This window comes from Manacus candei, unplaced genomic scaffold (genome assembly GCF_025592945.1).
Source record: "Manacus candei isolate 608988 ecotype Guabito, Panama unplaced genomic scaffold, ASM2559294v1 h1tg000033l, whole genome shotgun sequence".
Taxonomy (NCBI): Eukaryota; Metazoa; Chordata; class Aves; order Passeriformes; family Pipridae; genus Manacus; species Manacus candei.
Genome location: NW_026138081.1, coordinates 2,594,222 through 2,621,324, shown reverse-complemented (window position 1 = coordinate 2,621,324; position 27,103 = coordinate 2,594,222). Strand labels below are relative to the sequence as shown.

The 27,103-nt window shown below is 35.3% G+C and overlaps 1 protein-coding gene across 7 annotated transcripts in view; it reads right to left on the bottom strand.

Moving 5' to 3' along the window:
- RYR3 (ryanodine receptor 3) overlaps nt 1-27,103 on the bottom strand; it is a 215,996-nt gene that overhangs the window by 67,890 nt on the left and 121,003 nt on the right. For 4 of the 7 annotated variants that reach the window (XM_051791766.1, XM_051791768.1, XM_051791767.1 and 1 more), the window contains exons 43-57: nt 26,004-26,139; nt 21,168-21,348; nt 20,598-20,703; nt 19,278-19,398; nt 15,441-15,610; nt 14,558-14,778; nt 13,867-13,957; nt 12,374-12,514; nt 10,611-10,774; nt 9,603-9,681; nt 7,645-7,734; nt 6,064-6,213; nt 4,375-4,437; nt 3,838-3,913; nt 3,533-3,656 (exon numbers count right to left, since the gene is read on the bottom strand). In XM_051791766.1, coding sequence (XP_051647726.1) covers nt 3,533-3,656; nt 3,838-3,913; nt 4,375-4,437; nt 6,064-6,213; nt 7,645-7,734; nt 9,603-9,681; nt 10,611-10,774; nt 12,374-12,514; nt 13,867-13,957; nt 14,558-14,778; nt 15,441-15,610; nt 19,278-19,398; nt 20,598-20,703; nt 21,168-21,348; nt 26,004-26,139 — 1,913 coding nt within the window. Of the gene's footprint in view, nt 1-3,532; nt 3,657-3,837; nt 3,914-4,374; nt 4,438-6,063; nt 6,214-7,644; nt 7,735-9,602; nt 9,682-10,610; nt 10,793-12,373; nt 12,515-13,866; nt 13,958-14,557; nt 14,779-15,440; nt 15,611-19,277; nt 19,399-20,597; nt 20,704-21,167; nt 21,349-26,003; nt 26,140-27,103 lie in introns of all 7 variants that reach the window. The other 3 variants (XM_051791763.1, XM_051791765.1, XM_051791764.1) reach the window with 1 other exon arrangement.

The window sequence follows — 27,103 nt, the reverse complement described above, 5'->3', positions numbered from 1 at the left end:
CTGAAGAGCCTACAGTAATTTTTAACCACCCTTTCTGGGAACAAATAATGGTGGAATATTTTCATATGTATAACTGGAATTTTCCTTGTAAGAACTTGTTACTTTTGAGGAGACAGTGTTTTATCTCATCGTCTCTATAACCTTGCATTAAGTAGTTGAAGACAGCAGTAAATCCCACCGTATCCTTCTATTTTAAAACTGAAAAATCCCCCTTATCTTTCCTCAGTCTTTCCTGGCATGACATGCATGCCAATCCCCAAAGCATCTCAGTGACCTCCCACTTGAGCAACTCTTGTCAATGGTTTCCTTAGCACTTGTGAGCCAAAAACTGGACAATGTACTCCTGATACAATCTCATGATCACAAAATGGAAGGGGAAAAAAATCACCTCCATCAACCTGCAGACCACACTTAGTAATAAGCCAGTCCACAGTCAACCTTTGTCATCACAAGGACATATTCCTGATTTATGTTCAGCTTGCACAATTCAATATGCTTTTCTGCATAGATGCTCTCAGGTTCAATTCCCCTATTCCTGGGGTTATTCCATCCTGGGTATAGGACTTTGCATTTATCTTTGCTTACCCTCACAAGAGTTCTGTCAGCCCATTTCTCCAGCCCATCAAAGTTCCTCTGATGGGTAACCAAACTCTCCAATTCTTTGCTAAGGGTTCATTCCACAAAACTGCTCATGATACATTCTGTCTTGGCATCCAGGACAAGAACAGGGATTTTTTTTCTTTTTCCTTTTGAAGTCACATAACCCTATAGGGCTTTTAATTTATTCTGTTTTCAAACATGTTTGCTTTTACAAGTTGTTATTTCTTTCTTCTTTGTTTCCTTGAGGTTTTCATGTACATTTGTTTAGTCTGCAACTTCTTCATAGTCTCTTTATACCGACATTAAAAGGACTATAAATTATACTTCAGATTTTCTGTTGATAGATGGTGTTTAACACCTGGGACATCTAACTGCCTTGCCAAGTGAGGAAGCAACTGAGTAACATTAAGGGAAACCTCTGGTTACCCACAATGGCAACTTCATATGCTTCTGTACAGACTCTTCAAATAGTAGCAGATAAGAAGAGTTGGCCTTTATCAATTAGAGAAAATGATTGGGCTAATGGAAACGCAGAGACTACAGAGGGGTAGTGTACTGAACAGCGTGTCTGAAGTACGGAAGAAGGGAGGAACCGATAGTTTGTGGTACTGAGGTAATAAGAAGGAAAGGAACAAGAAAGCAGGGAAGATGCTGGGCTTGTTGTAGTGTAGAAAAAATGATCATTTGTACTAAGATTTCTTAGCACTGTGTGGGACTTAACTAGGGAGAATAAATGAAGATTAGACTAACAGTTGTAAAACAGCTATGATATTAATCCAAGGAAAAAAAGTAATTCTTAGGTAGAAGGTTGATGCAGCAGAAATTTTAACAACAAAAGTATCTCATAATAAAATGGATGTTCTTGACCATATCAGAACACAGTTAAGAGGAAAGGAACAGTTATAGTCTGGAGATACAGAATCAGAGAACTAAGGAACCCCTTCCAAAATCGTTTTAAACATAAATTTAGAAGGACTCTAATCTCCCATCTTACAGTTACACTTGAAAAAAAAATTCTATTTGAAGAGTTCTAGTTTAAATACTTTTATGAACTCCTATTAATTTATATATCACCTGTGTAATCAAAGTATTTGGTCTGTATTAACAGCTATGTATGGTTGAGAGGCATCTCCCGCTGCCTCACTCTCACAAAGGAGACTAAGTATTTATTTGTATTTTCAGTGAGATCACTGTACATATTCTCTTTTTGAGTTTATAAGAAGTCACAGCTTCTAAGAGACTACATGTACTTTCCTAAATATTGAAATACATTGGTGGGTTTGTGAAATAACAAAAGCAGCAGCAAAGGAACTTATAGAGATTTAAAGATGCTTAACAAAATATCATGTTTTTTCTAACAGGTACTTGAGTAAGGCCTGAGAGATTTATCTGTACATCACAAACACACAAAGTGTTTCAAAAGTGTTCTCAACAAAGAAAGAAGAGAAAAAAAAATAAAACAAAGCAGCAGAGGCAGATGGTATATGTAAGGTACACATGCTGTTCCACCTATACATTTCCAATTATAAACAATTTCTATGTTTTAATGCTTAGTCCAATGATTCTAAGAATAACATTCTGGAAATGTGATAACTGCAATGAGTACTTCAAAAGATTTTATACATATATATATATATATACACATATTCATCTGAAGGAAACATTGAGAAGAGAATAATTTTGATTCATCCTTACACAGACAATTGCTGCAAACTCCTCTCCCACACCAATAGAGAGTTTGAATGTGCTTTTTCAAGTTGACTTGTCCCATGAGTTAACACTGAAAACATTGCCCTCTTGACATAAAGAGACATAGCTGCAAAATTTGAACAATTCCATTGGTGTTTCAAAAGATCATTCATTTTCAGGAACTAATCTTATTCAATGGCTCTAAAGCAATTATGGAGGATATAAAAGTATTTGGTGGCATACCTACATTTTGGATTCAGGCTTGGAGCCTACGTGTGTGGCAGGAGGGAATTTCTCTCTGTACTAGTGCAGAAGTGTATATTTAGAACTGTTTTCTCATATCTTAAGAAATGTAATTAATTGTTGAAGCCAACAAAGTTACCTTTCGCAGGTCCTAATCATTGATATGTATAAATTTCTGAGTATATTTTCAAAAGGGATGCAGACTTGAAAAGTAGAAATAAATAAAAATAGGAAATGAAGAACATTTACAGAAAAATTTGTTCAAGAATACAGTTTAGTTTACAAAAATGTTTAATGTCAGCAAAATTGTGGTTTCCTATGTGCTTAGGTGTTCCATATACAATAAAAGATGATAGTTTAGTATAATAATTCACAATTCCATCATATACAGCCAAAAAATACAGTTTAAGAAGTCATTTTAATTTCACTGACAGTGTAATGCCCCACAGGCCAGCTTACTTTGAGACACAGCAATTTAAGTTAGAGTACAAATAATAAAGTCTATGCTTTTGCTTGAGCAGAAGTTAAAGATGAAATGCCCACAAAATATCCACTTTGTCTTACGAAAGCACAGAACTCAAACCAGTATTTTTGTCTTACGAAAGCACAGAACTCAAACCAGTATTTTTTCAAAAACTGGATTAAAAACCAGTTTTACGTAGATGTGTTTCAGTATCAGACTTCATATTTATTTTCCTGTGATCATTACTGACAATGCTGGCTGCTACTAGAGAATTTAGATGCTTAAATTCTCTGCTTTTTAAATTACATTACTGTTGCATTTTGTGTTTACTATGATCACATACTCATTAAAAATAATACCTGTCTATACTATTTCAGAAGGGTCTTTCTGAACTTAAAAATAACAAATGCTATGATTTATAGAAGATATGCCAAATGGTAATTATGTTAATAACTACCACACCGCAGTGAGATAAAAACATCATGCTGGTTTGCGCACTGAATGTAAGCAAGCATATCAAAAATATGTGCAACTTACCGAGATATGATTATACCATTGACTTGAAGGAATTTAAACAGCTCTTGTGCCTTTTCACGGTCCCGTGATTTCTCCTTGGCTGTCAGTGTATCATAAGGTACCAATAAAGGATGACTACCTCCACCTTTAGTAAGTTGAAAAGCTGTTAGTTTTTCTATTCTAAGATTTATTTTAATTCATCTATGAAAGGAACTATTCAATTTTGATTGTCTTACACTGTCTTTTTTCAGATTGCTTCTTCTCCCTCATTTTCCTTGTCTTTTTTTTTTTTTTTTTTTGATGTAGATCACAGGATTTTGGCTTACCTTTGCTTTCCAACTCCATTTTCTTCTTTTTGGCCCATATATTATGGTAGTTTTCTGCCATTACCTCAACCATTCCCTATGTTACCACCAGAAAAAAACAAGATGCAAAATTAGAAGATGACAATTAAAAATTCTGTAATTCTACATAATTTTACCATCTTAGATGAAGTATACACTTGTGGCAAAGAAACATCATAGTTAAGTGTCAGGTCTATGTTCAGGTGTTTTTTGAAGTCAGCACAAGCACAGGATACACATATATCACATACATCACATACTATTATCAGCTCCTTCCCTGGCTTCGTGATAAGTTTTTCTGGGAACTCAGAAAGCACCAATGGCATGAACAGCAGAATTTTTGTATGTTTCATTTTTCCAGTATGTAAATAGTATGGCATGCACCTTTTTACAACAGTATATCACAACCACAGTCACAGATACAGTCGTAAAGCCTAACAAAATTCAGCTCATTAATAATAATAAAACCAAATCTATTCATTCTTTTCAGCGTAATATATGCAAAACACAAAGACAAACCTGAAGCTCCCTAGAAAGTGCCACATTAGAGAGATCAAGTGGTGCTGGGATATACCCATTTCCCTGCAGGGAAATAAAAAGATAATTATTTTCAGATAAAAGTATTTCAGATAAAAGTATTCAACTACAACATCTCTTTTGTTGACCTGATTAGAGTAACATCATTCACAATTTTAAACTTTCTTGTAGAAACTGTGTGCAGCTATTGTTTTGCAATGTACTGAAGATACACAGGATGATTAAGAGAATACATCTGCTGATGTGGAAGTAGGAAAGTTGTGCAGATACTTAGATCTCTCTATTTGCAAGAGATGGCAAGTTACTAACAACTATGCTTTTAGCCTAAGAGAAGAGACCAATCACGAGACATACAAGATGTGCCTTCAAAATATGACAGAACAGTGTGGGAACAGCCTGGACAAATCCTATACTAAAGACAAGACAACACAACAAAAAGATAAAATAGGTTATTGTCTTGAGGAATTTACAGACTAAGAAAAACGAGGAACATGATGTATTTACAGCCTTCAACTGTTTAAAGTGGTAAAGCTCTGTGCAACCAACCTATTAGGTACATGTTAAATGTGAATGGTTACATAGAAATCAGTGATTTCAAACGTGTACTGAAACTAAACATGTGCTGAAATCCTCTACTCAGTCATGTCTTCATCATGCATCTTCTTGGGCAACAAGGCTCAACTACAAAACAAGTTCAAATGGCTGGAAGCAGAGATGCCAGAGATAGCAGGATTCCCTGTAAGGCAGTGAAGCTTGCTGAAGAGGTAAGAAATGCTGAAGTATTGTCTTGTAACAGAGTGCTCAGGGGCCACTTTTGGTAAGTAAAAACCGACCCTGGGAATGAACCCAACACAGGCCTAAGGTGCCAGATACTGATACTCACAGGATCAGTGCTGGTGCAAGTGTGCATGAGGAGTTACCTTGTGACACACCTTCTCACACTCCTCGGACTGCTTATGGCAGCAGGACTGTGCCCAACATATTGCTTATTAACTCTCACTATATTAAAGTACAAATGTGTGTTTAATTCAGCTCAAGGGGTACAATAACAATGCCCGAACACTTGTCATAGTTTTAAACAGCTTTCCCCATCCAAGACACAGACATATTGACCAACGGTCTTAACATGTGATTATAAAAAGCTACAAATGAAAAAACAATCTATTCTCACATCAAAATGCTAGGTAATATATAGAATAACCTAAAAATTTTACCTGTATATTAAAAAAAAAGTGTCAAATGTGAAATCTCATATGTCAGTCATAATTAGAATCTTGAAAAAAGCCCATTTTAGGCTCTCCTGTTTGACCAAAAAAAGAAAATTGCTAGGTTTGTTTATTAAAAAATAAAAGACTTTAAATATTCTGCCGTGTATTCTTTGAATGACTATATTAAAATTCTCTTTAGTTCTTCTGAGAAAATGAAAAGCAATAGCTCTCTGAAATGGTCTCTGATAGCCTTACTATCTTAAAAGCTGCTGCATTTTTGGAATCCACTCTTCAGTGTTATTTCACAGTGTTTGTTATAGTGACATGACTTTCAATCTCAGAACTCTAAAATTAAAAGCTTTTTTTCATTAAAAGTATATAAAACTGACATAATTGTGTAAAATTTCATAGTAAATTAGTGAACAGGCCTTTTACTTCCTAAATTTAAGCAATTCTACATTACCTGACTAGACTGAGATATGCTGCGAAGCTTTTCATTTTCACGCTGATGTATTATTGTTTCTCCTCCTTCCTTGGTCCTTTCTAGGCTCCATCCCAGGGCCAACATGGTTTTCAATGATTCTCTGGCAGGCCAACGATAAATTTCCTTTTCCTTTGATGAAAAAATGCAAAATCTCTCTGTATTTAGTAAGTAGCGAGAACTCAATAAAAATATTCTGTCCTTCTATATAAATTGTCACATACCACAGAAGTATATAAAATTTGTATATTATATGAGAACATACAATATAGTTCTTTTCTCATGAGATGGAAGCTTTGAAATATCATTTTTTTTATTCAGTTCTTAGTGTCACTTATTGCTGGGATATGTGTTAGAAACTAACAGCACTGCAAGGAGCTCTGGAGCAGTAATGCTGATTAGATCTGGAAACTTACTCGTTGATTCCTCCAGCACAAAATAATAAAAAATTGGTGGTACTATAAGTGCTATGAAATTATTTAAGCAAGTATGTATATTTGAATACATCAGCACTCAAGGCCTTTTTTCAGTCTTTCTATATTTATATCCATTCACAGATACAGAACATTACTGAACTATACACCTCTTCATATAAACACAGCTGTCAAAAAAAAATTAGGGAACAACCTGTATTGCAACACCCCTTTGAAAAGTAAAGGTGTTGTAGAAATTCTGAAAAGTTATGACAAAGAAAATTCAGAGTATACCATATTAAGACTTTTCAAATCAATTTTAATAAAAGTATTTCAGTTCATGCCATAAATAAGAATTTTCCTGACAGTTACTTAACATGACAGCTTTTATGGATGGACCTGATTTTTACGTTCAAAAAAGTTCTAATTTGAGACAATTTAGAAAATTCTCTTTGAACTGCTTAAATAACAATTCAACCAACAATGCTTTGCCTCCTCTCCAAAGATTCAAAAGCAATTTACAAACCTTAGGAAACTAAACATTTTGAATCTCTTTTGATTTTTGTCATCTCCATTTTCTGAACAGAAAAAATATGGTAAAGAGGGACAAATTTAATTGATTTATTTTTGTCTCCCAGTGAATCATTGCAAAAATAAGTAACAGAATTCAAATTCAATTCAGTGTTCTGACAACTAGAAGACATTCGTGCCTAGTCAAGAAATTCAAATAAAAATTCATTTAAAATAATTTAAATGCTTTTCTGCATTTTCAACTGAATCATCTACACATGCTTTACATCTTTCTACCATCTTTCTTGAAGACAAAATTGCCTTCAGATATGTTAAATTACACTTTCATCTAAAACCCAGGAGTTACTGCCAGTCATTCCTCATCCATGGAAGCCTGAAAAAACTGTGCTACTGATATTTTGAATATAAATTGGTCCAGGCCTATGAAGAAACGATGAATATTATGTGTAATGGAAGCAAGTCATACAAGATTCAATGTAAGATTAACTAAACAATCACTTCAGCATGTAGATGGACCTATTTGCCCTTCTTCCTTTTCTATCATAAAGTTGAAACAGATTTTAAAAAGCAAACAAATCAATCTACTTTGTGTTAACACAGCTGAAATTTCCTCTGCTACCTTTTCAGCTAAAGTTTTGAAAGGTCTTATTAATGGGTGAGTCTTCATATTTTCATCCAGGGAAACGCCATATTTCCATCCACTATTTGTCTGGAAAACAAACAAACAAACAAACAAAAAACCACTGAAATAAGCTGAGAACAACATAGATAAGTGACAGCAAATTAGTCAGTTTACTCTGTCTAATTTACTCTACTCAAACCACAAATCTACTCCCACAGCTGCTCAGTTCCTCAAAAAAGAGCATGCAACCATATGTGGATACACAGGAACAAATCATGCCCTGAATAGGTGCAATCTGTGAGTAGTAGGTCTTATGATACCAGTTCTGAGCCTAATATGCATTGACTCCCTTCAAGTGGACTCATGCATTGAGAAAGTACTGACTGAGGCAAAAAAGATTGCCTCAATTCTTTGGGAGGCTAAAGTGAAAAACACAGAGAAGAATAGGAAACATTAACAGATTAAGCACTAAAGAATATAACTGTAATGAATCCTCTACCTTAAACAATATTAACTGACATTTATGGTTTGAAATTAATATTTGTATAGTTACATAGTCATATATATGTGTAATTTTCTCTACAAATTTGCATACATAGCCCCCAAACAACAGAATTGTTTTTTTTATATAACTATACCATAAAATTGCTATTCGTTACTGTTACAAGAAATTACTTAAGAATTTATTATCTTGTTTTAGAGCTGTGTAGAACTAGTGAAACAGAAACATGAGACAGTGACAGATCTTTTGGGAAACCATAGATAAAATTAATACATAACAGTCTTCTTAAAGCTAATAAGAAAAGTTATAATTATTTTTCTGATATAAGAAATTATATTAGACTGTACTTTCTTAGATCATGGAGCTGCTGCAATAAAATTGAATCTCTGACTCCTAGTCAAAACCCACCATTACTGGGTAAAACGAAGCCAAGAACTATATATTCTTACTTAAAAAAACAAAACAAAACAAAACAACACCAAAACCCCAAACCAAAAAAACAAAACAAAACCAAACCCAAAAACTCCAAAATCAAACCAAACAACCCTTTTTCAGTCACCTCAAATCTAGGAGTTTGGATTGACAGGAAGCTGAACATGAGCCAGCAGTGTGCCCAGGTTGCCAAGAAGGCCAATGGCATCCTGGCCTGGATCAGGAACAGTGTGGCAGCAGGACCAGGGAAGTGATTCTTCCCCTGGACTCAGCACTGGTGAGGCCACACCTGGAGTATTGTGTCAGATTCTGGGCCCCTCAGTTCAGGAAGGATTGAGGTGCTGGAGCAGGTCCAGAGAAGAGCAACAAGGCTGGTGAAGGGACTGGAGCACAAGTCCTATGAGGAGAGGCTGAGGGAGCTGGGGTTGTTCAGCCTGGAGAAGAGGGGGCTCAGGGGAGACCTCATCACTCTCTACAACTATCTGAGAGGAGGCTGAAGCCAGGTGGGGGTTGGTCTCTTCTCCCAGGCAACCAGCAGTAGGATAAGAGGGCACGGTCTTAAGCTGTGCTGGGGAGGTTTAGGTTGGATATTAGGAAGAAAGTTTTTACAGAGTAATCAGACTTTGGAATGGGCTGCCCAGGGAGGTGGTGGATTCACCTTCCCTGGAGGTATTTTAAGATGAGACTGGATGTGGCACTTAGTGCCATGGTCTGGTAACCACTGTGGTAGTGGATCAAGGGTTGGATTGATGATCTCGGAGGTCTTTTCCAACCTGTTTGATTCGATGATTCTATGATTCTATGATGTTTATCCCAATACATTCTTTGAAAAAGTGACAAATTCCAATGCATTCTCTTGAGCAAAAAGATTCTTCCATATATCCTAAATAAATATGTAGACATTCATACACTCTGAACAAGGACCTATCAGTTAAACTGTCCAGTATTTCTTTCAATATTCATCCCAGGTATTATTTACTAGTCCTTTTATGACAGTTGCCAGTCTTCAAATAATTCCTACCTTATCAAAGGCCCATTTATCATGGGAATGTTCAGCATATTTGCTTATGATGTACTCCAACTTTTCAGGAAGTACAAGGCTGTAAACGAAGAGGAGCATGGTCATTCAATCATAACTTTCAGTCTGACTGTCAGCAGTCTGACTTAGGAAAAAAATGTCTGGATAATATAACACTAATCAAAATACTTCACCTCCAGATGAAGGTGAGACATTTGGCTTTGCAATTCTCTTTTCTTTAGAAGAAATGTCACAAAAAAGGCAGAGCTTTAAGGGTATTTACAGAGAATCTTCAAATACATAACAGTTGCACTTATCAGCAATGAAAACCTGCTTCACCCTAATCTACTGGTAATTTTGTTGCTAATTCTTAATACAGAATAATATTAACATGGATGTTACACACTGCATAATGATGGAAGAGAAAGACTTTAATAGCAAGACTCAGTGATCCTCAGTTCTTGAATATGAAAGTATTAGAAATCTGTATTTTAAAAGCACAAGATTACTAAGAAGGCCAAATCTCTATTAAATCATCCTACATTATCTGCTATTTTGCCATGTCAGGTTTTTACAGATCAATTCTCAAAATAAGGTGAAGATTTTACAAAAATCTGGCAATAAGCCAACTGAATCATTTACCAGATTTTGATGATCTTGTACCACACTCTAAATACTTATAGTATCAAATGCACATATCCCAAACATTTGAACTATTAGACAATAGGATACATAATAAATATAGAATTTACTATGTACTGTGCAGATATAACATGGAAATATTTAACATCTGTGCAGTGCTGAGAAGAATATATTTTATGTAAACAGGATATATTGCAGTGAAGTATTTGGCAGGAGGAAGCAATAATCCCTATACTACTACCGAGAGGTCCTAATATCACTAACAGTCTGTCACTAGCCAACTCTCTCTACAGATGAGAAAAAAATGTTAATAAGGAATAGTATAAAAATATTTAAGGAAAGGAAATCACTATGATTTATGAGACTCACTTTGTTGTGCTGACAGGTTTAGGATCAAAATTTCCTTCTGGATCCATTGAAGTCTGCTTTTCCAAAGTTGACATAATTCGTGTATCTAAATAATCAGGGGGCAAGGCACCAGCTATAGCACTTAGACAGGGCAAAGCCATTCGAAAGAGCTCTGGATCATACTTCTGCAGGAGAGATAGGAACTGGTTGGAAAATCCAATAGAAAAACATGCAAAATGTTAGTGAAAGCCAAGCTGCCATATGTACAAACATTAGAAGATGCAAACACACAGTAAAGCGCATTTAAAATTTAAGCATAGAGCAAAATTATTGCTGCATGGCATCTATTTTTCATTATATCAACTTTACATATTCTTAAGACTACACAAATTACGCAAGAGCATGCTGACACTGTGTAAGTATATACAATATGAGTACAACGCAAGCTTCCTTTGAGCCATGAAGGCCTACATAGGAGGATCAAGAGTTGTTCACCTTGTTACAGAGCATGATCACCTATAAAATAATGCCTTAGTTCTAAATTTACTATTTCCTACCTTAACTGCAGAAGTCATTTTTATTTAACACTCTTTCCCCTCAAACTATTTCAGTTTAAAACATACTCATTAAAGGAAATTTTGTTTTACTGTAGCAAAGTCAGTTCATTATTTTTAGTAATCTTAGTACAAAACAGAACAGTGGAGAACACTGTAGCTCAGAAGATCACAGGTTAACACAACTCTTCTTTCACTGGGGTGATAGCCATTTGCAGAAAAGTGAAAATGCTATTATAGTGAGCCACCAATATTGGCAGAAACATATCATCTTCATTTATTTGTTAAAAGCTAAGATGCACTGATTGGAAACGTTTCATTGTGTCAGGCCCTCCTGATACTCCTTGCACTTGTGAAAGCAGTAAGAGGGAGGTAAATGTTGCTAAAATCAAATACAAATAAAGCTTAAAAAGCCATTTCAGAATAATGCAAATATCATCGTCATTTCCATATTATAAATCAGAATGCCTAGAGGAACAGTCATCTAAATCTGTTGCTTAGAATGGGAACATTAGTGAGACGCAATGAAAAAGATTTGTTACTGTCCCATAGTGAGATCTTGATTTTTGAGCCCAATCAAGCACAAAAAGTATTTACTCAGTAGAGCATTTATCCCACTAGAAATGCAACTTTTTCTTACTCAGAGAAAACTGAGCAAGTTAAAAATCCCAAGATCACACTTTGGAACATGAAAATGGAAAAACGTTTGTTTCATAGAATGTTGCATCATATCTCCTGGCTGGGCAATAGGCAGAAAACTAAAATAATACAAGTGCATGTTAGAAAACAGACAATATAAATTTACTGTGCATATACCAACAATATGATAAGCACGTACATATATTTATTAAAATTAATTTTATGCCAGTAAAAAGTACGTACAAATATTTAGTAGAGCTAAGACAGGAGACAAGAACAACATCTTAGTGCAGCAAGCACTAATCATCAGTTGTGTATATATATGCATATATATATAGTGTGCATGTATTGCCTCACTACTGGTGTAAAGCTTATGGGTATATCAAGATAAAGATTTGACATTTCATTGGTTTGGAGAGAATCTTTCAAGATTCAGCATTCAATTTTTCACTTCATTAAAAGCAGTCATTGCTGTATCTCCCATATTAGATGAAACTGTCAAAATAGGAACTTTCTGCTCTTGGCACAGCAAATTATCACTGTAATGCTTTTATGGTCACCCTGTACTGTAATGTGAATGGCAGTCATTACCTTATGAGACAAGGAATCAAATATTCCCCAGAAAAGTTTTTCAGTTAAATGTAATTCTTCTTCTGCTGCAATTCCATAGCTTCCCATTCCTGAAGGCAGACAATAGTATTTCCAGCACTGTTCATAGTGATTTGTCAGAAGCTAGATTTTCAAGAAATAAAAATGCATGTAAAACATTGGTATTTAACAAAACAACAAGCTGTTATATTAAACTGTTACAAGAGTAGTATTATTTGTCTCTGCCTTTTCATTTCCAGTGGCTCATAATAATGGTCCTTTTTTTCTTTTTCATTTTGGGAGAGCAGTAGAGCCCATATTGTGAAAATATAAAGCCTGTATTATCTCCAACCACTGCTGTGGAATTCTTAGTGATGACAGGGAAAAGTAAAATTTCAAAATTGTCACCATTTGAGTACAGATTAGCTCACAGAATAAAAACAGAGACAGTGAAATGGGTATGAAGTAGGACATGATAGATTCTGACAAAAAGTTTTACCAATTTTAATTGATTTTACTCCTGTCATTTGTGGTTGATGGCCTCAGTGTTATTCAAAACACTGCAAAGACACCCATAGTACACCCTTTTACCTGCAACTGCTCTTCTTTGGAAAAACAGATGGAAAGAAGTATCATACAAGCAATCTGTAATATACTAGTTAAAGAGCTAGTATACTGATTATTGACGCACTTGCCACTGATTTCTTCTTTAGAACTAAAAATTCCTATCCCATGGGAAAATTTAAAATTTCTTTTAGCATTTAGCATTTTGGTTTTTACTGCAATTCTGATTAGGAAGGGAAAATAATAATTAAAACTCCAAATCAAACACTCCCTCTTCACCTCATTTTTAAGAAAAAATTAATGCTGCTCCAGAGTATGTTTGTGAATATGGCAGCTCAGCTTTAGAGTATGACAGAATTTCAATTCTTCCGTAAGAAGACCTAAAGACCTAAGATCAGGCTCTTTTATCCAATGGGAAAGTGAAGCAAACCTGTCAAAATAGTCAAAATCTCACATTTTTAATTCTCTATTTACAGAACAAGATGAATAAGACTTCTGTTACAGATTGTTCAAAAATAAGAGGTCAATTTTCTTCCCTGTATCCTGTCTCAGATTTCACTCAGAATTCATTCCTGGACTATACATCCTACCAAGACTTATTATAGTTCATATAGCAGCAGAAAAGATATTGAGATAACACTAACGTTTAACTTGATACATTCAAATACTCTTTTGCTGAAGTAGTGAGAAAGTCAACAGTTCACTAAACAAAATTGCATAATCAACTTACTATGTACTGTTTACATTAGGCAAGATTTCAAAAAATCTGCAAACATTTCATTAAATTTGAAAGACTTTATAAAATGGTTACATTATTTTCAATTGAGAATTAATTTCACATTGCTTCACCCTGCCTGTTATGTTTTTAAAAACATGATGATGACAGTTTATTTTGAAATTTCATGCTGAATGCATGTACAGAAAGTATTTACCTTAAGAGGCATTTTACAGTATTCATTGAGCAGCGGCACATCAAAAACTAGCCTTCTCAACAGCTGTTGTAGCATAGAGGGACGTAAGTGGCTGTAATTTTAAAAAATGTTATTAGTAAATGTCATACGGTTCAGCAAAAATGAAATAAAAACTGAATTTACATATTGGGATACAAAACAGTCATTAAAAGTATTTTGTAAAAGCAATGGTAGGTGCTTAAGGAATCTCATCTACATATAGAATGATATAGCACAGAAAGTTATGCTACTTCTTGGCCCTCTTAAGGGAAAGCCAAATCAACATTTCAATTCCTAAGGTTCAATTCCTCAGTGTTCAGTTCAGCTTTAGGACCAGCTTTAGGAGTTGTTTTTGGAATACAAACACATTGATCCCTTAAGTCCTCAACACACAGAGTCAGACTTGCCAGAACATTTTTGGTAATTACTGGGGTTTTGTTTTTACAAATAATCAGAATTTATTCTATATCACCATAAGCCTCTATAGTGCAGTACCCAGAATGGAAAAATTAAATGTATTTTTTCTTCAGAAAAAAAATTGTCTCATACAATGGTCATTTATTTCATGCAAGAATAAAATAATCTTAGTTCTACACTATACACAAAGAAAGAAATTGTTAAAATACGTATTCTGCACAAAAGAAATCAATCTATACACAGGTGTCATACATACTGGCAAATAGCAAGCAGGCATTCTTCAATAGCGTCTCTTTGTGCTTTTGTAAGGGACCGTCCCTTGGATAACCTATATATTGTGTGAAGCATGGAGTCAACCAGAGAGGCATGATGCTCTGTTCCAGAAAAGAGGGGAGCACATCTTTTGAGTAATGGAAACACAGCTGAGCAAATGTATCTATTTAGTGCAAGAGCTGCCTCTGTGGTACTTAGAGAAACCTGTATGAAGTAGTAAATGATTGTTAGTATCACACTGAGTAAAGGTTATTAAATACGAAGTCTATAAAACATAATACTTAAATACTCCTGAGGTTCCCTTAGTGGCTGGGTGCTAACATGATATTCCCAGTATACACATGAAGACAAAATTCATTTTTTTCTCAACTGGAGAAAATCCAGGCCATCCACTTTTGTCCTATGTCTTGCCCCACTGCACTTTTAACCAATAGTGGCAGAAGAGAATATGTAGATTCTTTCTTTAAAAGGTTAGAAAAACCCACTAAACATTAAGTAGTACTTTTCATCTCATTAATTTCTTCATACATATGGATTTTCAGTGTAATTATTGGAAGTACACATAAAATAAAAGCAATCATTAGGCTTATTACCGTATACTCAATCTATTTATTTCATTACTGTACAACCTGTATTAAAAGTTTTTAAACTACTTTACATTGTTGCTTCATAAGGTGCTACTGTATGCTTGTAATCAGACTTAAGCACTATAAATTAGTAGTAACTGAATTAATATTGGTTTGTCTCATAGCAAGCCTATAATACCTTTATTAAAAAAAGCCATTTTGACTTGAAATTCCATTTTTTTACACTTACAGGCCACTATAGCTATCCACTGCACCTAAACTCCATAGTAAAATACATACTGTATCCAAAGAGGCAGAGGCTCTTAAATCTGGTAAAAATCCAACTTCCAGTAGGTGAAGGAGGAAGCTTTGGTCCTTAATACCATAGACACGGTCCAAGAAGAGTACCATGGGTGCTTTATGATCAGGACAGAAACTTGCAGACATGTCTGGTTCATTTACTGTGCCATCTGCACAAATATATAATGCAAATTTTAATTGTACATAATTCATAAAACAAGAAACACCAAGACAATAAAAGATGCTATAATTGCATTTAGTGTGTAAAATCACATATTCAAAGAAAATTATATTCTTGTTTAGTTTTCTTGTATGCTGAAAAAGAATAGTAAGTTTTCACTATTTAAAAAACCCTATTATTTTGCAGTTTATTAATCTTTCACTCTTAAAAGCTTAGAAATGAATGGTAAAACATTCAACTTGTTTCATTATTATTACAGAGAACGCTTACATGGTAAAATTAAAAATAAGTATTACTGCAAATATCAAAAAAACACAGCAACTGTGAAGTCAAAGAAGGTTAAGAAGTTTAATTTTTCTCTCATGTAAACTAGACTAGAATGAACATGGAATCCAAGGGGAAGATGACAATAACAACTGCTATTGACTGATGTCAATTGTGTATCTGATAAAACATCGCTGACTGAAAAGGGGTAAACACAATTCTTGTGAAGCAGAAAGCACAACAGAAGGACAGAAAGGAGAATAAATTATTTTGCCCTAGAAGAATATGGAAGACTGGTAGTTTATAGCCCATGGAACACAGAGAAATTAATGTGAAATATGGAGAACATAATGCCATAAAACCCCTCATCCTCTGTTGAGTTTATGCTTTACAGAAAATTTTGGGGTTTATGGTTACCTTGGAAGTTATCTTGTGGAAATAAATCCACCCTGGATAACCATATTGATCATGTCTAGGAAAGAATCAACCGTCATCCAAGAAGCAAGAACGCTATGATCAATACACCTCTGTAATCTGAATTCTGATTCTGAATTGGTTTTGAATTCCAGAGTAAAGAGGGTGAAAAAAGTCTTCACTGACTTGCCTTTAACAGAAAGTGTTAAGAAGGCTGTTAGTTCCAGTGACAAAAAGTCAGTCTCAACCTCAGTGTTAGATAGGGATCCAGGTACAAATACGGAGCTACACAGTTTGATGCAGAGAGAGCAGCAGATCCACACCCTCGTTTCAGGTCTTCTGTGTATACACACAGTACACAAGGTTTGTGTCTTCAGAGAATAGTCTCATTCTCCAGAGGAGAGAATAGAGGAATCAGAGTAGTAAGAGAAACAGGATAGCAACACTGCAGCCGAGCCTCAACCCCACAGTGGCAACCCTTGAGGTACTTAGGTGGTTTGTCTTGGATAGTTTACCTGGGATACCTTGGATATTTACTTGGGAAGGAAAGATAACATCTTAAGAGAAGAACCACTCCACCCTTTGCACAGAGGCTTCCCTGGTGGTAGACAGGGTTGCCAAGGATATGAAGTAGCAGGCAGTGGAAGCAGGAGATTGCTGTATGATGCACTGAGTGGCTTCATGACGTGTAAGAGAATTCCATGATAACTCGTCTATACTTCACGGGAGGAGCTTATGTGAGGCAGGCAGAGATATCGAAGTAGAGTATCAAAGTCTCAAAGGATGGGTGAGATTGTGGTGTAGAGAAGAGGGATTTAGTCAGCTTGATTATAAAAGAGGGAATCATTATGGGACAAGATGAACAAGTACAGAAATAGACTGCCAGTAAAATCTCAACTCTGGATATGAGGAGAGCAGACTTCAGGCTGCTCAGGGAATTAGAAAGTAAGGTCCCCTGTGAAAGTGTTTTTGCAGGTGCTGAGGTTCATTAGTGCTGGTCACTTTTCAAACATCGCCTCCTAAGGACACAGAAGTCAAGCAGATGAGGCAGAAGGTTGGCTTGGCTGAGCAGGGACCTTCTCTTGGAGATAAGGCAAAAAAGGAAGGTGTATGCCCAGTGGAAGAAAGGTCAAGTGACATGGGAAGAATTCAGAGATGCTGCTTGCCGCTATAGGGAGAAAATTCCTACGGTCAAAGCTCAACTGGAGTTGAAGCTGGCCAGAAATGTTAGGGGACAATAAAAAGAGTTTTTTCAAATGCATTAATGGCATTATATATAACATATTTCAAATATATTAATGGCAGTATAGAAATATCATCAGCCCATTACTGATGGTCACCTCACAAACAGGGACAGAGAGAAGGCAGAGGTACTTAACACTTTCTTTGCCTCTGTCTTCAACACTGATAACAGACCAAGGGGATCTCAGTGCCCTGAGCTGGAAGACCAAGACTGCGAGACTGATCAACTTCCAACTCAGCATAGTCTGTGATTCTGTGAATAATAAAAGAGAAATCAGGCATCTAGGATTAAACATCAGAGATCAGAATCGAACATTATACCTAGAAATTGGGGGAAAGACAATAGGTATAGAGGAGCATCTTCTTCAGATCAAGACAATCCAGAAGCAAATATGCCTGATTTTCACTTCCTCTGAAAAAGTCATGGAAGAAATAACCAGTACAGTTCCAAGAAACAGCAAAGGTAATTAAAATGCAATATGCATGTGTGGCATTTTAATCAAGCAAGGACAAACAGGACTCTATACTGAAAGTCATCAGTGACCTATAGTAGAAAGCAAAAAAAGGAGCTTAAAAGTCTTCTGTTTGGATAAATCATTAACAAAACTGATTGGGCAAGTAGACAGATGCACTTCAATGAAGACAACTCCAAGTTAATGCATCTGCAGGAAAATAAGACATGCCTACACGATGCTGAGCTCGTAACTGACATTACAAAGAGATCCAGAGGTCATCATTGAAAGTCTGTGATATCATCAACTCAACGTGTAGCTGCAGCCAAATGAGTCAACAAGATATTGGACACCATCAGAAAGGGGTATTCAGAATACGGGAGAGGGTATCATTTTGCTGCTATTTGTATATATATAAAATAGAAAATTAACACATAAACCAAACACTTGTGTGCACACATTATCAGTACAACCTGCTCAGGTCTTGTGTGCATCCCACAGATGTTTTCCATATATCGGGATTGCAGAATAGAGATAGCAAAAGTACACATTAGGCAACTAAAGTAGTTAAGGTAGTGGAGCAGTTATGATCAGAGACTAAGAAAAGTTTGGATTCTTAAGTTTTACAAAATGAGGACTGGAAAAGGATATAACTGAAATTAAGAATATTACTTATGTAGCTGACAAGGTGAATTAAGAACTGCTATACACCAAATCCCAAAACACTACAATTCAAATGTGTTAATTAAAATTTGTAGAGCATAAGTTTCTTTTTTCTTTTCTTTTTAATAAATGCGTAAAATGTAGCAAATAGGGAAGTTCTAGAACTTATTGCCACAGGAGTTCGTGACTAGAGACATTATTCTAAAGAGATTAAATACATGCTTGGATACCACATCCAGAAACAGATGTTGATAGGCAGAGAGATACACTGATCTTTCTAAACAAATGACTGGATGATGTGGAAATACAAAGAGACTGAGCCTAAGCTCACACATTTTACTTAAAGTGGTAGCATCTCTACAGCCACTGCTGAAGACAAAGTACCAGCCCATTAGTGTGATCTTTTAAAGTATTTCTTATGTTCTTACAGTCTCTGATCCACAGGAGCAAACATCTGTGCTATTAGAGCAGCTCTAATTGATACAGATCAAATTAAAATTTGAAGAACAGTTCTCAGCTTATATTTAACTCTAACAAAACCACTTTATTTTACACTTGAATGCTAATGTGCCAAAAGACTTTTATAAAAGATAACTAGTTTAATAAAAGTATTGTTGTTACCTTTGTTAACTGTTGACAGCTTTAGTGGTATACTTATAATCCCAACCAAATCTTCAGTTGGCACTAGAGATCGAAGGATAGATCTTATTCGAATAGCTTCCCCTTTTCCACTTTGAATAAGCTGTTAGAAAAAGTTTATCAATTTAGAAATTTAGTACTGATGGACATAAGAAAATTTTCCTCAAAATATTTATATTAATATGATTTTTTTAAACACTGGAAGAAAATTCACAGAAATTCAATTTATCTGAAAACTCTAATGAAGTTGCCAATTTTCAGCTGTTCCTCCTTTTGCATCTATTCTTATTTTGATATCATATGAGTGATTTCACAAAATTATAAATTCCCAATAACACAAAAAACTCCACAGTGATAAGATTTCTAAACCAATCAGATACGGTGATAAAACTGAAACTTACTGAAATACTCATGTTAACTACAGAATCTTAGGTACCAGGTTTTCAGCTTGCTTCTTTACGCTGATGCAAATCTGCATGATGTGGCTATGCATTTTTCTATTATTTCTATGCCATAAAAATTTCAAAAGGCATTAACAACAATTAGGTGACCGATTCCTTTCAACTTCTTGCAGAAATCAGGTATTCATAGCCTGTGTCTGAACATCTCTACCAGTAATTTTCTTAACATAGAACTACTGTCTCTGGCAACAGAGAGCTATGTACAGCTAATAAAGTTAATAGCTTTGGTAGTAGTAAGTAGGCAGGCTACAAGACAAACTTCTTCCTTCTTATTGTATTGAAATACATATAGCATTTTCATCTGGGCTTATACTACTAAAGAATTTTAAGCACTGAAGAGCAAAAGTCATTCTAACTAAAACCAAGTCTTCCCTGTGGCTTTTATGGGTGTCACAGTTAAAACAGATATTTTACATATTTTTCCATGTATTCATTTGGTGTGGGCACCATATTTCATCGACGCACACAAAAGCAGCTCTGTATCACATTCTTATGAAAATTATTTTTATGCCTTTCTAGAGAACAGTAAAGGGCCAATTTCAGAAATTGTTATTAGACTGCTTGTTTAACTGTGCAACACTAGAAGTTCATATTTGCTTTTATTCCATAGTCATATAAAAATTATCAAAACATTAGATAAATAGAAAGCATAAAGAAATCAAAAGACCATGATTTTTATAAACAGCTTGCAGGGAATCAATTTATCTAGATACAGTAAGAAGCAATAAAGTCTACCTTCTGAAGGGAAGAACTCTTCAAACAGAGAAAGGTTTAGTTAGAGATGTACAGTTATGTTTACAAATCTCCTACATTTTCTGAGCAAGTGACAAAATGAACTTACATGCATTTCTGGTGCACAGCGTCCAAGTAAATCTATGAGAGCTGAGTAAAATGACATGATTGCATTACCCATGTGCACAGTCTCCTCTTCCTCCTCCTCCTCCTCACTAAAAAGTAAAGAATAACAGTGAGCATTTTTGCTAATGTAAGTTTATAGCTCTTTTCTGGAGCTAGAGACATGATCCAGAGACTATTAAACAGACATACTCAATTCTCCTTGGCTCTGGACCACAGCATTTTTATCCCTAGAGTAAGCATGTAACTGAACAGTAATAGGTGACTTTACATGAGCCTTCTATCTTCCTCTTTTACTTAACCTTAGCTTCATTCCACAACAGCCTTCTCCTTTGCTTTGTCCGTCAGGTTTTTTCTCTCTCTGTAACTCTCATTCCACTTTTACCCAGCTCATGCTTTATGAATTCCATATGACAATGGCTTGTGGGTGCGAATCTCTAATGCTCCAGTTTTGTATAATGCCTTACACAGCAGGGTCTATTATCCACTTATTGCAAGCAAGATTGAATCCGCTATGAAATCGTCATTTGCCAAACAAGCTTTCACGTTTACTTACCCTTCTCTTTTATATGCCTGGGAAGGAAGGTCACGAGTAGGATTCTCTGAGATTCTGATAGCTTCCTGCATAGCAGCCAGCAAACCATTTCCTCCTTCTCCCCTAAGGTCTGGCCCAAAGCACTCTGGCCGTCGAATAAGGAGTTTGACAACAACACTTGCATTTTCCTCAACACTTTCACCTGAGGACCAAAAAACACTATACAAACTTTCTCCAGAAATGTATACTTAAGTCAGAAGAAAACTTAATTTTTCTCCTAAATTTTACAAAATATAAACCAAATCCTCATCCTAATAGTTGAAACCAAAAGTGTATCAAGTTGGCATCATTGGATATGCTTTATCAAAACTGTACTGAGGTTTAAAAGTGCTAGTGTAGACTTGCCTTGCAGAAGTTTTACTGCATTAGAACTGTCCAATCTAGAACAGTTCACTTTGGAAGGTTAATTTTCTGGCAAAGACTAATCTCTCTGGTATAACGGCTAATAGTCCCAAGAGGCCAGAAGTCTTCTATTGGAGTGGGTGGGAAGAACAGGGAGAAAATAGAATGAAGTTGTGACGACTCACAGATTTAGATAATGACTGTCTAGTAGAGAAAGGGAAAGCCATGCATGCAAACTCTATTGGGTTTGCATGATCAGGTTTTGGCAGCAGGGAGGGCCATAGGAGTGGCTTCTGTGAGAAGCTTCCACCAGAAGCTTCTGCCAGAAGCTTCCACTAGGTCTGACAGAGCCAATGCCAAGACAAGGCTGAGCCAATCAGAAATGGTGGTAACATATTTAAGAAGGAGAAAAAAGTTATTGTGCAGATGTAATTGTAGCCAGAGAAGAGAGGTGAGATGAACAACTCTGCAGATACCAAGGTCAGTGGAGAAGGAAGGGAGAAGGTCCTCCAGGTGCCAGAGCTGAGGTTCCCCTGCAGCCCACGGTGCAGACCATGGTGAGTCAATGAGTCAGCTGTGCCCCTGCAGCCCATGGGGGCCAGTGGGGGAGCAGAGATCCACCTGCAGCCCCTGGAGGAGTCCCACACTGGAGCAGGTGAGAAAGAAGGCTGTGAACCCATGGGAAACCTCAGATTGATAGAGCAGCTTTGGTGGATATCTGGCATCCAGCCAGGGTCAATCCACCACACAAGCAAAGCAGAAAGATAAATTCATTCACTGTTTCCCAGGCAGATGCCCAGCCAGTTTCTAGAAAGGACCCCAGTACACATAATGGTTGTTTGGAAAGAAAAGTTCCATAATCACAAATGTTCCCCTCTTCCTCCTCATTTTCCTGAGCTTTTATTGCTGAGCACAATGTCATGGTATGGAATATCCCTTCAGGTAGTCTGGACCAGCTGTCTTACTTGTGTCCACCTCTTGCCCACCCTGAACCTAACTGCGGCCAGCAAAGGAGGGGAAGGGGCAGGGTATGAAAACAAAGGAGAAAGCATTCATGCTGCACAAACACTGCTCAGCAACACTCAAAAGACTGGCACATTATCAACACTGTTAATCATAAATAAAAAGTGCAGCACTAAACAACTTGCTATGAAGAAAACTAACTCCATCCCATCCAGACGAGGGTGTGAGAGTTCTTTGAATTTTAACAGGCAAACTAAAGCAAGGAATGTTGCTTAATGTTATATGCTTGGTATTTCATCAGTGGAAAACTCATTTCAGAGTTTAATCTTCTCAATATGACTAAAGAATAATAAATTGTATTTTAGATTGAATATACCTAGAGTAAAATATCCTGATACTTTCCATTGCATGTTTAAATATTTGTTAAATTTGCTTGCTATTTAAAGCCTGAAATGGGATACTTCTTTTTTCATATATAAAAACTGCACTAAAATCAGTTTTAAAGATCACGGCTTGCCTGAAACAACCCCATTTATAAGAATCTTGTTTGGGAAATGTATGCATATTTTAAAAGTGAAAAGAGTTAGTTTAAGTATTCTATAAATTCAGTACAGGCAAACAGGTTGTGAGCTAGGTGCTTGCTGAATAAAAGTCATTAAGAAAAGGAATCCTCATATAAATGAACTCTTTCCATGTAACTAACTGCTTTGTGGACTGCAGTTAGTGGTAGGAACAATAATTGTGCCAAAAGCTCAGCTTGTGGTTAAATGCAACTGTTTAGAAATTCATAGTGGCTATCTTATAAAGAATACTGATAATCTATAGGATGATATGAAATTAGGGGACATGTAGGAAGAAAAATTGCAAGAAAAGAAACAGTTCACAGTCAGCGAACTTATGATTTCAGTAGCCTGGACCATAAGTATCTATATTTCACATGCAAGCTACAATATTAAATCAGTACAGAATGACAGTAACAAGTTCATATTAAACTGAATGTTGTAGCTTTAGCAGTCACCAAAAAACAGGACTAGAAACTGTAGTTTAGCTGAGAGCAGCAGTGGTGTTACCAGCCAAGTTGTAGTCAATGGAAGACACCACTGTAGGTGAGATAACTGGGACTGACTGGCTCTAGGAGCAACTAAACACTTTAAACTTGTCAGTGTTGTATTTTTGCAACTTAAAACACTGGTATGATCTTAATATGGAACATAGGGAACATAGGGAGAGAGAAAACAGCCTCAACTTGCAGCCAGGGAGGTTTAGATTGGTTGTTAGGAAAAATGTCTTCAGTGAATGGGTTGTCGAGCATTGGAACAGGCTGCCCAGGGAAGTGGTGAAATCACCATTCCTGGACATATTTAAAAGACATGTAGATGTGTTGCTTAGGGACATGGTTTAGTGGTGGACTTGGCAGTATTAGGTTAATGGTTGGACTCAGTGGTCTTACGGGTATTTTCCAACCCATAAAGGTCTTTTCCAGCCAAAAGGATTCAATGATTCTAAACTTTATTTACTGACTTTGCAGAGATTCTGCCTTTTGTTTAGGGTAATTTTCTTATTCTCTTTTTTTTTTTTTTGTGCTCCTTTTCACACAGCAGGGAAAAAACCAGGATTTAAAATCCCAAAGTCAACCATTTTAGTTTCATTTGGCTAAGGCCTTCCAAGTGAAAATTTTAGAAATAATTAAGTAAAATCTATTATCAAAAAAACACATTACATACCTCACTATAGATATACAAATGACCATCAAAACATGCACTACATTCATATAATTACCAGATACTACCAAATCCTTGCATGTTTTATGTATGTTTTGAGGAGGCAAATAGGAAACACTCTTGCAAATTGTAAGGGGCTGTTTGAATCCACATTGCAGAATCAAATAGCAAACACAAATAAAATTATAAAATGTAATTAATTTTTAGTTTAATAAAAGCACTGCCAATATTGGCTTGAGTAGCTCATTTCCAATACAATTTAGATTTAAATGTTAAAAATTTATCTAGATTCGGGCGTTTTTTGACACACCAGTGATACATTTGTAAGAATTGCAATTTCTAGTAAAAGAAAAAAAAACCCTTGCAGGTAATTTTAATTTAGAATGTGCAGGAAAGAAAGTTGCTTCAAGAACAAGGGTGAAATTAATCCTTAATATCACTCACTGAAGTCAATAAAAGTTTATGAAGAGTTATTAGTTCACATTTTCAACTGCTTGTACACTGCATTTGTCATTAGACTCTCATTCTGACCTTCTCTGTATATATATTTCTTTTTCATATCCCTTCTGATTGGATATCAAACTGTTGAAAATAGCTTTAATATCTTGCAGTCTGCTCTAATTTACCTCATAGGTCAAGTTAATGAAGAATTTTGCTTGAAGAAAGAAGCTTTGCTTATTCCAAGGATTCATTGGCCAGAACCAAAATTCATTCATATGTTTACAAGTGTGTTTGTTGCTTTTGTCTCAAAACCCACATTTTACTAATTTATTTGTAATTATCCTCTCAAGGAGAGGACACAAAGAAATTACTAACTTAATTTCAAAAGAGCTGAACCGTACCCAAACCCATAATAATGAGAAGATTTAAAACCCCAACCAGAACTGTTTTTCAGAAATAAAACCACCAAAACACTTGAAATTAAAACTTGATTCTACTGACTAGCAGTCCATCCATCAAAGTTTACTCTTCATACTAAATAAACTATCACAAGAAAGACTGGAGTTATTTTCATCTAATTTTATAGAGCACTGTTAGCATTTATTTATACTGTTTAAAATTATTTCCCTTTCCCTCCCCTAGCTGCCCTTTAAAACACTTTCCATATTGGCAGATAAAACAGGTGGTACACTGATAAATCTTCCGGTCTCATCTAATCTCTAATCTAAATTACTATTTTGATGAAAAAAAAAATTCACTTGAGCTGAAGTATATTCTTGAGTGGCATTTAGATTGTCAGATTTGATTTTAACATATTTACTTAATAAATTGCAAAAGGAAATTGCCCACAGAAGCAAGTTATCGAAGAAGATGTTATCTTTTTTGAAGATGTTAAATGTAAGATACAGTCAGGAAGCTTTACAAAAATTGATTGCTCAGGATTATGGAAATTTACTTTTTGTAATGCAAAATGCCTTAATTATAAGCTTCTAAATCTCCCAATGGTGTAGTGGCCAAGATAGGTGTAAAATCAGTGCTCAGTTGTTATGTTTATAATCAGTGTATGGAGTATATGTAAATACTTGAGGAATCATTTGCAACCATAACAGATTAATCTACTAATTTATGTGATTTGCAAAAAGATTAAGAAAAAAATACAATTAAGAAGATTCAAAAAATTTACAATAATTGGCATATACCAAGAATCTTGCATTTGTAATGAGAAGAATATGCATTAACCTCTTTTCAGTCATTAACACATTTTTATGGTTAGGAAAGTAATTTAAAGGAAACATTTGATGGAATTTGGATGCCAAGAAATTACACTTACCGTTAACAAAAACTGCAAATCGTAAGAATGACAGGTAACGTTCACCCTCTATGGGGTTCCATCCAATGTCTGGATATCCTTTAGCCAGCAATACTGGACAGCTTTGCAAGCCACAACCTGCCAGGTAGGTAACAACCTACAATACAGAAGCAATCATTTATTCAGGTGTTCAGACATAAATTTCTAAATATACCTATATAAAAAAAAATCACATAGCATTTTTTTTTTAAATCAACATTTTTCATATACTAGGCATTTCACCTAAGGAACTATCAATGTCATTATTTTATCAGTCATGGTTTCTTTTGATGATGATGAAAAAAGGCTAGCACTCTTTATTTCTGAAGTTACCAATTATATGACGACACAATAATACAAAAACAAGAACAAATGTGGAATGTGAGAAGTAGAACAAAATACTGTAGAGTCTAGACCTATTTAAAGGACATAAGCAACCGCTAAAATACTATTTAACAACTTTAAAATCATACCAATAGCCATGTATGGTTAATTTGTTACAACAGCAAAATAAATATTACATCAAAATTTTATATATTGTAATTCTGATTTTAATAGATACAAAAACAATTACATTTTGCAAGAGACTGATAAATATCAATAAACAGTTTTAGGAGTCTGAAACCAGAACAATTAAAAATTTTGGTATTATGTAAATTCCTAACACAGCATTTCTTATCAAGATTAGTATCTTTAACTAAGAGAAATCTTAAAGAAATTATGAAAAAATTCTTTAATTATAGTAAACTGAATTTCTGAAATGTACAAAATAATTTCTCATTCATCTTAAAGTAAATTTGCAGATAACTGTACAAACACAAAGGACAACAAGGTTATAGCACTTAACATGGGTAAGGAACATGAAGAATCTTTCATGAACTTGTAAAAAATTATACAAACTATATTTTTCTTATAATGGAAGGCAGGCAAAAATGGATGGCAAAAGGGAGATATATGATGAGATTATACTTAGTCATTATCTAATGCCCCACGAGAAAAAATGTTATGAATTCAGGAAGAAGAGTTATATCTCTGCTCATACAGTACTCAAAAGGCTGCAACAGATGAAAAATGGGCTGATG